The sequence below is a fragment of the Schistocerca gregaria genome, chromosome 5 (assembly GCF_023897955.1).
Source record: "Schistocerca gregaria isolate iqSchGreg1 chromosome 5, iqSchGreg1.2, whole genome shotgun sequence".
In the NCBI taxonomy this organism is placed as follows: domain Eukaryota; kingdom Metazoa; phylum Arthropoda; class Insecta; order Orthoptera; family Acrididae; genus Schistocerca; species Schistocerca gregaria.
Window position 1 is genome coordinate 227,301,342 of NC_064924.1, and position 12,532 is coordinate 227,313,873.

The window sequence follows — 12,532 nt, forward strand, 5'->3', positions numbered from 1 at the left end:
TTCAAACTCATTAGTGGCTAGAAATTGTAGACAGAAATGTCAAAGTAATACGAGAAGTATTCATAAAATTTTAATTATCAATCATAAAAATTAAAGTAATGTAATTTTTTTCGTTATCTTGCATTACATGTCTGCAGAAATGGTACACACTCAAATCTCTTCCACAGTACCGTAGTATGGAGCAAGAGCAATAAAAATATAATCGCTCAGTCCGTTGACGTCTCGAAACGAAACGGCACGCAGTGCCATGTTTCATGTTTCATGTGTCCACAAGGTCAGCCGGGACCACGATCCGTCCAGGGTCATGTCCCGCTGAGATAGTTGTCCTTTTAGGACGCTATCTGCGCAAGCACCCACGCCAGCAAAAAGGTGGCACGAGCGTAGCACAAGCAGAAATAATAAATAATAAAAAAACTCGCCTTAACAACACGATCGATATTTCGGTATATAAGGGAGAGAAATTGCAGATCCGTGCATCATGAGCTCAGCTTCTGCAGTTGCTCGATCATCGCTAACAGAGGAAACCACTACAGCGAGTATACTTCTTCATAATGGAATCTTTGTATAAACTTGCACGTAGTGTCATTTGTGGAAACCTTAATAATGCGACTGATGCATTATATCTTGGTTTACCACATACTATTGAAGACGATATTTTATTAAATTTTCGTTATGACAAACTGAAATTTATATTGGAAGCTTATCGGTTACCAGAATGTTATATTTTCAACGAGAGTGTCAATGTGCCTATGATTAGCGAAATAATTAATGGTGCTCTTCAAGCAGGCGAAAAAATTAGACTTAATACACCAATGCCATGGCCAACAATGTGCTTACTTACTATGTGTAATTTTCCGCAAAGCACGTATTGCCAAAGCAGATTCAAAATTACTGTGCAGTTTACTGTCATTTCATTCAAAGAATATATTTGGTCAATTTGTGAATTATGCTTGTCTAAATTAACACGAAATTGGCAAAAACAGTCATTATAACGTATTCTTCAAATATTAAAATTCATTTAATAAGCAAAAGTCCTTATTATTGTTTTTGGGTAATTTCTCCACCTCAGATTAAGAAATAAGGACACAGATGCATGTTTTTGTGCAAACACACCATTATTAAGAAGTATACGTTGTTGTTGTGCCCTCCCTATTGTAGATGATTCAGAAGATGAAGGTGATAATTTTGTTGCAAATTTGCTTGCAGATTATCGTGCGATAATTCGTGTTCTGCACTTGAAGGGATCAATCCTGCAACAATCAAAAAATGCCTCTGACCACTATGGGACTTAACTTCTAAGTTCATCAGTCCCCTAGAACTCAGAACTACTTAAACCTAACTAACCTAAGGACATAACACACATCCATGCCCGAGGCAGGTTTCGAACCTGCGACCGTAGCGGTCGCTCGGTTCCAGGCTGTAGCGCCTAGAACCGTTCGACCATCCCGGCCGGCTGCTGCAACAATCAATGTGAAGTCGGCTGAAATGGCGGTAATAAGTGAGTATCATATGAAACTGTGGTTAAGTAGCGCACACGCTGCAATGTGGTCAAAGAAGTGTGAAGCAACAAGAAAGATGCAACAGACCATCTCCGTACGTAGAACCAGGAATCGTAAGAGAAGAGGAGGCACCTCACCTGGAAGACTGGAAGATCGCAGTCCAGGTGATAGTGGAAAAAAATGAAAAATCAGTCGTAGACCAATACAATGCCTGACGTTTTGAGTTTAGAATAGGAGAGAATTTCCCGCCCGTTGGGTTCTGCCAGTGTTCACCGTCTCTGAAAAAGTCTGCCGGAGCGCAGCAACTGAGGGAATGTTGCATCTGCCTCAAAATAATCTAGGTCACTTCTTTACACAGGATTTGGTACGTAGGATATCTACAATTGAGAGGCATGGCAGTTAATTTAGAGACATCCGCTTCAATTGTCTTAATATGTATACAAACCACATCCAGTTTCGGGACTTTAAAATCCCATCTTCAGGTGTATGAAATTATTGTTACATTAGACATGTGCTGGCCAGTCAGTAAAAGGGCTCCAATCATTGCATGTTGGAGGAACCGTTCGTCATTACTGTTAATTAAGGTCGGTTGGAGCATGGCAGTTTCCACTGCAGTAACAGCTAACTTCACGAGGTAAACTTTGAGCACCAATCAAGACTACTGCTTTCACTTCTTTAACTGCCTTGGGCGGGTGCTGAGTCTACCACTATGACTCCTCGAACTTATTTCCTGTAGTACTTCAATGAGTACGAAATTTAGTACTTATAAGCATTCAGAAGGCACACCCGGCTATCCGCGCGGTCTACGCGCTGCTTCCCGAGAGGGAAGGCGTGCTGATCCCTGACACGAATCCGCCTGGCAGAATCGTGTTGAGGTCTAGTGTGCCCGACAGCCTGTGGATGGCTTTTCAGGCGGTTTTCCATCTCCATCGGCGAAAGCGGGCTGGTTCCCCTTATTCCGCCTCAGTTCCACTGTGTCGGCGATTGTCGTCTGGTATGAGACGTTCCCGGGGTATGGGAGGGGGGGGGGGGGGGGGGGGGGATGGCACTGGGGACCGAACCGCACCGCACAATAATGGTGGGTTCGGTGTGGTTCGGCGATGGGTTGGATGGACTGCTGTGGCCTGTTGTGGGGTTGTGTACCACTGAGGGATATGACGGGGACGTAGTTCTATGTCCCCAGTTCAATGCATACTGAAAATTTTAGCTACGTATCTTGAACTAATGGCAGTACACACAAAGCAAAACAAAACGACGCACCACGAAGAATATCCGAATGGGACGGAAATCGGTAGATATTGAGTAAATGTAGACTACATAAAAACAAACTATTACAATTTCAGAAAAATGAGGTAACTTCTTCAAGAGGAAATGTTCCACAAATTGAGCAAGTCAATAACGGAACCAGTTATTTGGCTTGGCATTTGAGTAATAGAGGCGTTGGATGCCCTGAGGGATATCGCGCTGAATTCTGTCCAGTTGGCGAGTTAGATCGTCAAAACATCGAAATAATTGGTGGACCGTGCCCACAATTGTCCAATTGGCGAGAGATTTGGACACCGTACTGGCCTACATACGGTTCGGAAAGCATGATTACAAACAGTATAAACTCGCGGATGACAAGCGAAGGGGTCCTGCTATTAAAACAAGTAGCAACTCAGACGATCACTCCCGGTTGTCGGGCAGTATGGAGGACCGCAGCCAGGTTAGTACACCCCTGCTGTCCGGAATGTACGCATGTCTTCGGTGGTCATTGGGGTTTAATTCGAAGAGGAGCTCACCACTAAAGACAATTATACTAAAGTCAGTGGGATTCGAAGCCGAAGACGTACCTGGAGAAGCCTCGGACAGCCGCGGGATATCCACCTGGCAATCGCGCACCATAAGGCCCGACAAGTAGGAGTGATGGTCTAGGGTTCTATTTCTTTGGTTTTCATCCGTGGCACCCTTATCTCACAGATACGGAGACGATATTCTACGTCCTGTTTTGTTGCCCTTCATGGCAAACCATGCTGGGCTTGCATTTCAGCAAGACAACGCCCACCCGCACACGGCGAGGAAAGTTTCTACTGCTTCTTTTCGTGCGTCGCAAACCATACTTCGCCAGCAAGGTCGCCGGAGCTCTTCCCAAGTGAATACGTTTCAACTACCACGGTATTTTGACGATCTAACGCGCCAGTTGGACAGGATTTGGCACAATATTCCTCAGGAGGTCACCAAGAAGTCTGTCATTCAGTAACTGCTTGCATGAGGGCCGATGTGGACCAATGCGCTACTGACTTGCTCAAGGTTTGAAACTCTTTCTCTTGAATAAATCATCCTCTTTTTATGGAACTCTAGAGTTTTGTTTGTCGCATATGTACTCCACATCTACTGATTCCGTCCCATTCGGATAATTCCTTCGTAGTGCGTCATTTCTTGTTTTCTTAGTATGTTCATTAAGTGAGACACCTTGGATATTTAAATTTCGTGTGTCATTTCGTGGAGCAAAGAGAAGCTGGGCAGTTTACTGTACTTTTTATCATGCAAGAATAATAATTACAGTAGCTGCAGGCAGCAGACGTTATTTCACATCTTTTTTATTCCATGATCGATTTAGAGGCTTCAAATCCCATCTTAAGATGCACTTTTCACGTTCCATCCTCAGATATACTTTTGTACACATCTAATCGACGCTTATTATTAAGTACGCAGCCTATCAACCAAACAGTATATGAGCACCCTCACCTATATAACACCAGGCAAAGCGAGATCCCACCGATAGGCAACAGACGGCGCGCACAGTGCACAGCCACTGTGTGTTAAATTTTAAACCGCTTTCAATGGAGCTAGATTTGAAATGAACTCAATATGTTCTTTTCGAGTTTTTACAGATTATACTATTACATCCACACAATGAAGTGAGACGGACATGATCTTCCAGGAGCTGGTTACTAAGGTTCTCTTCAGCTTTTGGCATGAACAGAGTTTCGTTTGTCTATTCCAGTCTACTTTAGCTAAGTTCCGGGCAGCTCGTGTAATCAAATTTCGTAGAGGAATTGTTTAACAGCGTGAACTACTGCATCTTTCCCTACTTTAATGTTAAACTTCTTAACATACATTTCACCACCTTCGCCCTCGCCTGGTTTCTCTTTCAATCATATTCTGCATTTATTACGTTATTCAATTACTTTTACATTCTCCTGGGCTACTAATTTTTTTCCACTATTGGACACTACTTTACCATTTACAGATTTGTCACTGAATACTTCTCAGTTAGGTATTAACTATTTACGACAATATTTTAATTTCAAATGTTTTGTAACATCAGTGTCAGACGTCTTATATCGTACTCAATGCACCGATTCTGCACCAACAGAAATGGCTCTCCTGCCACGTCCCTGCAGAGCTGTTATTTGAGACAAAACGTGCTGTACTTACATCCGCCTGCGGTTCTGCGTGCACGATGCAGACCAGCTGAGCCTCGTAGCCCTCACCGGAGTGAACCCAGCTGCGCTCCACTTCGATCTCAGGCGGATCTGAAACATACCAACAGGGAAATGCTGTTAATGGAAAGAGAGAGAAGGATGCTAGTATCAAAAATCGGCCGTAATTTGAGGAAGAAATTTCTGAGAATGTACTGTACGTTTGGAGCACAGCACTCTATGGTACTGAATCGTGGACTGTGGGAAAACCGTAACAGGGGAGAATCGAAGCGTTTGAGACGTGCTGCTACGAATGTTGAAAATTAGGTGGGTTGACAAGGTAAATAAAAACGAGGTTCTCCGCAGAATCAGCGAGTAAAGAAACATATGGAAAATATAGAAGAAATCACAGGATGATAGGACATACCTTAAGATATCAGTGAATAAATTCCATGGTACCAATTAGAGATGTAGAGAAAGACAGAGCACTCCGTCGTGAGGCCATAAGTGGCCTACCGGGACCATCCGACCGCCGTGTCATCCTCAGTGAAGGATGCGGATAGGAGGGGCGTGGGGTCAGCACACCGCTCTCCCGGTCGTTATGATGGTATTCTTGACCGAAGCCGCTACTAATAGGTCGAGTATTTCCTCAATTGACATCACGAGGCTGAGTGCACCCCGAAAAATGTCAACAGTACATGGCTGCCTGGATGTTCACCCATCCAAGAGCCGACTACGCGCGACAGCGCTTAACTTCGGTGATCTGACGGGAACCGGTGCAGCCACTGCGGGAAAACCGTTGCCGGAGGAAGACAGATAGTGGAATAAATCCGGCAAACCATTCATAAGACGGATGGCTCAAACAATGAAAGGTTCAAATAGTTGGGCAACACTTGTCTCGTACGTACAACAGATTCCTTTAAGAGTCTATCTTTCTCACATAAAAACTAGTTTTCAGACTTCGCATTGCTGTGTTAAAAAAATACTTGTTCCCTTTTCGCTGAACTTTCCCATGATTTCATCATATTTTCTACCAAATCTCTAATCATAACGAAGACAAATGGTCATCGCTTTGAAAGCCGGCCGTTAGTGGCCGAGCGGTTCTAGGCGCTTCAGTCTGGAACCGCGCGACCGCTATGGTCGCATGTTCGAATCCTGCCTCGGGCATGGATGCGTGTGATGTCCTTTGGTTAGTTTATGTTTACGTAGTTCTAAGTTGCAGGGAACTGATGACCTCAGATGTTAAGTCCCATATTGCTCAGAGCCATTTGAACCATCATCGCTTTGAAAAGTTTTCATTATAATTAGCTATCTTTCTTGTGTTCTATTTACATGTAGCTTCGTCTCGTGAGCGATTTCTACCATGACGAGAGCCTGCTGAAAAGCTGTGCATCTGAATTTAAGTTATTGTCAATGCCGGTTGAGGTACTACGTGTGAGGCATATTACTCTACCGATTTTCCCGCTTCGCTGATGCAAGTAGTATAAACCTCTGCCGCCAGTGGGCTCCGAATCGTAGTGTGTAAAATGGCGCTGTGTAACGTAGCTATGACGGTATGTGAGAGATCCTCAGAAGACTGAAAGCACGAATATGAAGAGCCCGTCCACATATGAAATACCCTCTCCTTCCGCGTGATAAGACAAGACCACGAGCGCTGCGACATCTGCAACAATTCGACGCCTTAGGTTCACTGTCATCGCTCATTCTCCACACAGTTCCGGCTTGGGCCCATCCGAATTACATCTGTTTACAAAAAGGACGCCTTCGAGGACTTCAGTTTGATAGTAATGAAGCGATAAAAGCAGAAGTTAGGCTATGGCTCTGTCAGCAATGTCAAATAATCAACAGTGACCGTATAAGCAAACTGTTCTCTAGCTGCGAAAAAATTTGTTCGTCGCCAAGGTGACAATGTTGAGAAATAAATATGCAGAATGTTAAAAAAAAGTTTATTTAAAATGCCTTAAGAGTGCTCACATTAAAAATTCGGAGGAAGTAATTTTCAGCACGTCCTTGTTTACCTGTGGCACGTTAATCGATTTCCACATATTCACGGATGCCTCGACTACCCATTATATTTAGCTGAGGTCTGTGAGGCGTGTGCGGCTTTGGCTAATGTCTTGGGAGGCAGCTTGTTTGTTTTGAAGGAAAACCAGGCGTTGTGCTTCAGCACGTTCCGTTTAGTCTTCTCTGGAAGGGATGTGTTTTTTGCTCGTGAGTGATATGGAATGGTAACGGATGTGGGAGCCGAACGTGAAAACAGGAGTGAACGTCTATTAATGGAAGCGATTATAACAAGCATATACTGCTTCCGTCTTTGCACCTGTTCTGCAACACAAGGTAAGGAGTTACTTTACGTCCTGATGTGTTATTCGGGAACATTGTGGTTGCTTAAGCAATGTCATCGAATGAGTAACAGAGTGGCGTTGCCGTTTCGATAAGTGTGGCCCAGATTCCGTTTTGTTTACTTGTTGTTTCTGTTTCGACATCAGGTTTAAACTCAATGAATTGATCTTTTCAAACATACGTCAAGTGACTGGTCTTTGTATGACTGCAGTGAGAGTGGTAATTCCGAGTAACCTTAATCGGTTTTTTACCGAACGGGGTGGGGCTGTGGTTAGCACACTGGACTCGCATTCTGGAGGACGACGGTTCAAACCTGTCTCCGGCCATCCTGCTTTAGGTTTCCGTAATTTCCCTAAGTCGTTTCAGGCCCAAGCCGGGATGGTTCTTTGAAAGGGCACGGCCGCTTTCCTTCTCCAACCTTCCCTAATCTGAGCTTGTACTCAGCCTCTAATGACCTCGTTGTCGACGACACGTTAAACACTAATCTTCTCCTCCTCCTCCTCCTTACCCGGTTTATTTTATGTAACGGAACAATAATTCTAAAGTCAATGCAAATCTCATATCTTTATTTCAGATTCGCATCCATTATAGATTTAATTCACTGAATTACTGATTTTATCATGTAGTAGAAGCGAGTACCCGTGAGATGTAACATAATACCTGCATGGAGGTAACTCAACTAAATATTCTCGTGCCTAATCCAAATCAACTTTTTCAGTCAAAACTGTTTGTGCTAGTAGAAGACGTTCACAATGAATCACTCTTTGGGCTGGTAAATAATTTTCAGATCATACAAGGTAAGTTACCTTGAGAGCTTCGAAATGACGGATATTCGATATTTTATTTAGTGACATTGCGATACCGTGGTGTTTCAAGGTCGTTTTTACAGAATATGACAACTTTATATATGAGAGCGTAAATGTGGGTTTCTGTGTTGCTGTTTAGGCAAGTATTAAATATTATTAGGAGGATTAAAGTTGGATACACAAAAAAGCCTAATAAACAGGCAGTGCTAAAGTATTACAGGTATTAAACGAAACATTACATTCCTCAACAGAAGTGTGGGTGTCTGCAGAATCATAACTGATAGCAGCTATGCCGAATTTTGTTAATTTGGGCTTTATTAATTTTTTAAGGAAGAGTAGCCTCCATGTGGGACTCCGTTGGAGTTAAGGTCAAGTGACGTCCATTCACTCCACACACACACACACACACACAACACCGTTGTTACCGTTAGAAATCTCGACTTGCACTGGAACAAAAGTATAATATCACCGCAACAAGTCAAGAAAACGCTGTAAACGGCGATAATTTATTACGGGGATGAAGGAGGCACGTCAAACTGAGGTGCTCTGAACACGAGAAAGCCGCTTCGCTGACGATGTACAAATAAATTCGATAAATAAATCTACAGAAATACACTCGCAATTCACAGTGGCTTAAAGCGACGTTATCTTCCAGTTTTGAGCAGTAAAAACAAATGGACTTACAGAGCGTAATAATACTGAATGTATTCTAGTGAGGTGGTGTCGTCACCCACTAAGATTCCTGAGTATGGAGAAGAACATTTAATCACAAGAAAAGTGAATCGTTTTCGTGAAAGAATTCCGAAATTATTGTGGTCATAGACGGAACAGTTATATACCGAAGAAGACTGCTGAGCGATTAAAACACTTACCATCTAACACTATCGATCTCTCTGTATGAAGTAAGTCAGACGATTTGAAGACAGTCGAGAGGTTAGGAGACAGATCACTGACGTGGATAAAAAGTATGGGAAACTTCTCTTGACTATTGGGAATACGTAGAGTGCGTGCACAACATCCATTGGAGCACATTTCTCCTTAACCTCTTCTTCTATTGAAATAAATCAGCTTTAATACAGCATCACTACACACAATAATCATTCATTGACTGACATGGTATTAGGAAAAATTACGCTCAGGATACTGCGACATAGGAACAGAGGTCTACATTGTATTGGGTAACAGAAGCCTAAGTACTTAGAAATCTGTCATGCAACGTAAGCGACATAGGGTTGTCTCAGAAGGCGTGTACGATAGTTACTGTGACTGATATCTATAACGCTGCCAGTCACACGATAAAATCTTCTGAAACAAAAAAACAAAAAATATATCTGTAGCTGTATGACCGCACTGTAAATTCGTGTCCTTTCTGAAAAGCTAATATGGGGCCTACTGAATTTCTAATTTTTTTCAGGGAATGAAGACTGATGTTACAAACAGCCTCTTACCAGGTTTCTTTCTTCTTGTTTTCTGTGAAGCAAGGCACTACACGACGTGTTTTGAGTCTTATCAAATGAGAGATCGACCGGCATTGTCGATAACGTTCCTGTGTGCATTACGTGTTTCCACTTCTCACCATATGAGGGTACGTCCAGTATTATCGAACATGTTTGTTTCCGTGGCCCAAGTGTTACGGTGCGAGGAGGGATAAAGTTGCATGGGCATACTGAGCTTCAAATCTTGGAACAAGGTACATTCACTAGTCGATATCATTGTGACACTGAACTTCTCCCATTTGCGCGTCATTTCTGGGGTGCATTCGGCGTTGGCTTAATTTTTATGGATGACAAATCGTGACCGCGTCCAACAGCAGAGAAGGGGCTCTTGGAAAAACTGGATACCTGGAGAATGGACTGGCCCGCACGTTCGCCCGACGTCCATCGAGCATGTGTGGGATGTATTGGGGGAGGTGTAAGGCATCACGTTTGCATGAGCCACCAACATTCCAGCTGTTGTCAGCCACACCAGTGTGTGAATGGAACGCCCTACCTCAAAAACTCTTTACCAGCCATGTGACCCCGTGGGAGCACGTTGTAGAGCATGCACTGCCGTCCCTGGTGATCAGACACTCGGTTAAGAACCATTTCCCGCCGTTTGTAACGTCCAAGATCATCAAGAACCGCGGTGAATTCAGTGTAATTATTGGCTCTGAACAAAAGTATCATTTCTGTTTATCTCATTGCGTATTTGAGTTGCCTTCTGTACAATATTGTTCTCCATCGGGCTTTACTAGAGCAGTCCTTTCTATGTTTGGTCGAAATTTTATCGAGGTATGTTGCTTGGCAGCGACACGTCATGCGAAAGTTAGTTTCGTCCTTACGTTATGGACACCAGTGTATTTACAGTCTCCATAATGTTCGGCATTACACCTTTCATCTCCCAGCATCTGCATGTGCATCCGTTTCTCTTGATTGCCTGTATTGCTAAACGTCGCCTAGGTCGCCCTTAACAGTTGTTAATTCAATGCCGGCAGCTGTGGCCGAGAGGTTCTATGCGGTTTAATCCGGAACCGCGCTGCTGCTACGGTCGCAGGTTCGAATTTTGCCTCGAGCATGGATGTGTATTATGTCCTTAGGCTAGTTAGGTTTAAGTACTTCTCAGTCTAGCGGACTGATGACCTCAGATGTTAACTCCCACAGTGCTTAGAGCCATATGAACCATTTTTATAAATTCAATAATATATTCTTGCCCCCTGTAGAACAATATCTCGTAGACTCTTCAGTTTATAACGTACAGACGTAACAAGTTCATCATGAAGGCCTAGAAAATGGTGTCTTTCCTTTCTCAAGTCCACAGACTTTAAAAAGACAGCGCGTCTGCGCACGTTCCCCAGATACCCGCGCATGGATACGTATCGAAATACTTACAGAAAGAATCTGTACTCTAGACCAGAGTGTGAATTGTTTTGGAACTTCCGGACACACTAAAACTGTTTACTGGACCGGGATTAGAAACCTGAATCTTTCAGCTCTCGGTCATTAGCATTTTATAAAGAAACGGACACACAGAACTAGACCCGTTTTTTTACTGTTAAAGTCTGATTTAACAAATGAGATCGCTATGAGAGGTACTTAGAAGACTACATCCAGACGAAAGTGCTAGAACCATTTCTAGATGTGTTAAAATTACCGCAGTTTTTATTGCTGCCGTGATTTGTTCAGAAGAACGTAAGAGACACAGTGTATGCAATATATCCCAGACGCGTCATACTTGACTAAATTAAGGAACCAGCGTGCCTTGGAAAATTTTCAACTAATTGAACTGGACGATATTTCCTATGTCATTAAGGCCAATGTTCTCTAATATGATGGCTTAAAAGATATAGATAAAGGGCGTTTACGTTTTACATAAAAAAGTCATTGAAAAGTCAGGGGTCAACGTGATCTGCTAGTACAATCTTGGAACGACGTTTAGAGCTGTTCGTTCAACTACGCAGTCATATGTTTCGCCTTCGGCAAGGAAATTTGCACCGTTTGTTCTTTCTTTGTGATTTACAGCCCAGCAATTCTTTCAGAAGGGCGGCTTTATCGTGCGCTATAAATAACGAGCTTTTTTTCCAATATTTAAACGTTAAAGGATGGACAGAAAAGTAAATAAAATGGTGCGTGAATACTCAGATGAATGTTCCAAAGTATAATTTTCTCTCCAGAGATAAATTCAGCTTCGGCAGTTCGTCAGCCAATGTTTGCACATGTTAGATGGGAATTTGTCAAAGGCATCGAGAGAGGCAAAAGAATGACAATATACATACCGCGGGGAAGTGAGTTATTGCTTTGAATGATAAATGTCGCCCGTGAAAGCGAAGCAGAATTTGACGCATCGCTTCGACAGAGAAAGTGCCGCCATACAGCAGACACTCCTGTCGGTGAACACCGCTGAGTAGCGCTACAGTCAATTTCGTGTAGGCCTTCAATAATTTTGTCTTTAGGGTTATAAAGTACAAAGACATCCGACAACTTTCGTTACGAAAAATTTACAGTAGTCATCAGACATCGTCTTCCCTTCCCTTTTCTTAACTTCCTGCAGAAATTACCTTCTCCTTCTTCTACGTATGAGCCGCTATGGAGTGTTTCTCCTTTCTTTTCTTCCACATTATTCTCGTAATTTCTCGACGTTTCTCTCTTCCTTCTTTTGTCCAATCAGATCCAATGTTCTTTCTTTCTTTTTTCTTGGAAACCTCTGGAGTCCTGTAATTTATTTCTAAAGTGATAATGGTTCCTCAAAAGCCGAAATTCGCTTATCGTGAAACTATTTGCAGGTAATGTTGTGAAAGTATAAAGATGGTGTCATGTTATGACATTATGCAAACTACGGACCCAGCCGAGAAGAAGTTATGTTATGGAGTGATTAGGGGTTCACCCATGTCCCTTACTACTTTTGTGCTCCATGTGTTATCCACTCTTACTTTACCAAAGAAAGTCAATGGTCTTTTTGTCAGTCTGTAGGGATTAATCATTTGGACGTGACCATATAAAGTTAT

The 12,532-nt window shown here is 42.9% G+C and overlaps 1 protein-coding gene across 2 annotated transcripts in view; it reads right to left on the reverse strand.

Annotated features, from left to right (window-relative positions):
• The window catches only part of LOC126272742 (limbic system-associated membrane protein), an 848,332-nt gene that overhangs the window by 231,918 nt on the left and 603,882 nt on the right, over window positions 1–12,532 (reverse strand). For both annotated transcript variants that reach the window (XM_049975800.1, XM_049975799.1), the window contains exon 5: window positions 4,920–5,017. In XM_049975800.1, coding sequence (XP_049831757.1) covers window positions 4,920–5,017 — 98 coding nt within the window. The remainder of the gene's footprint in view (window positions 1–4,919; window positions 5,018–12,532) is intronic.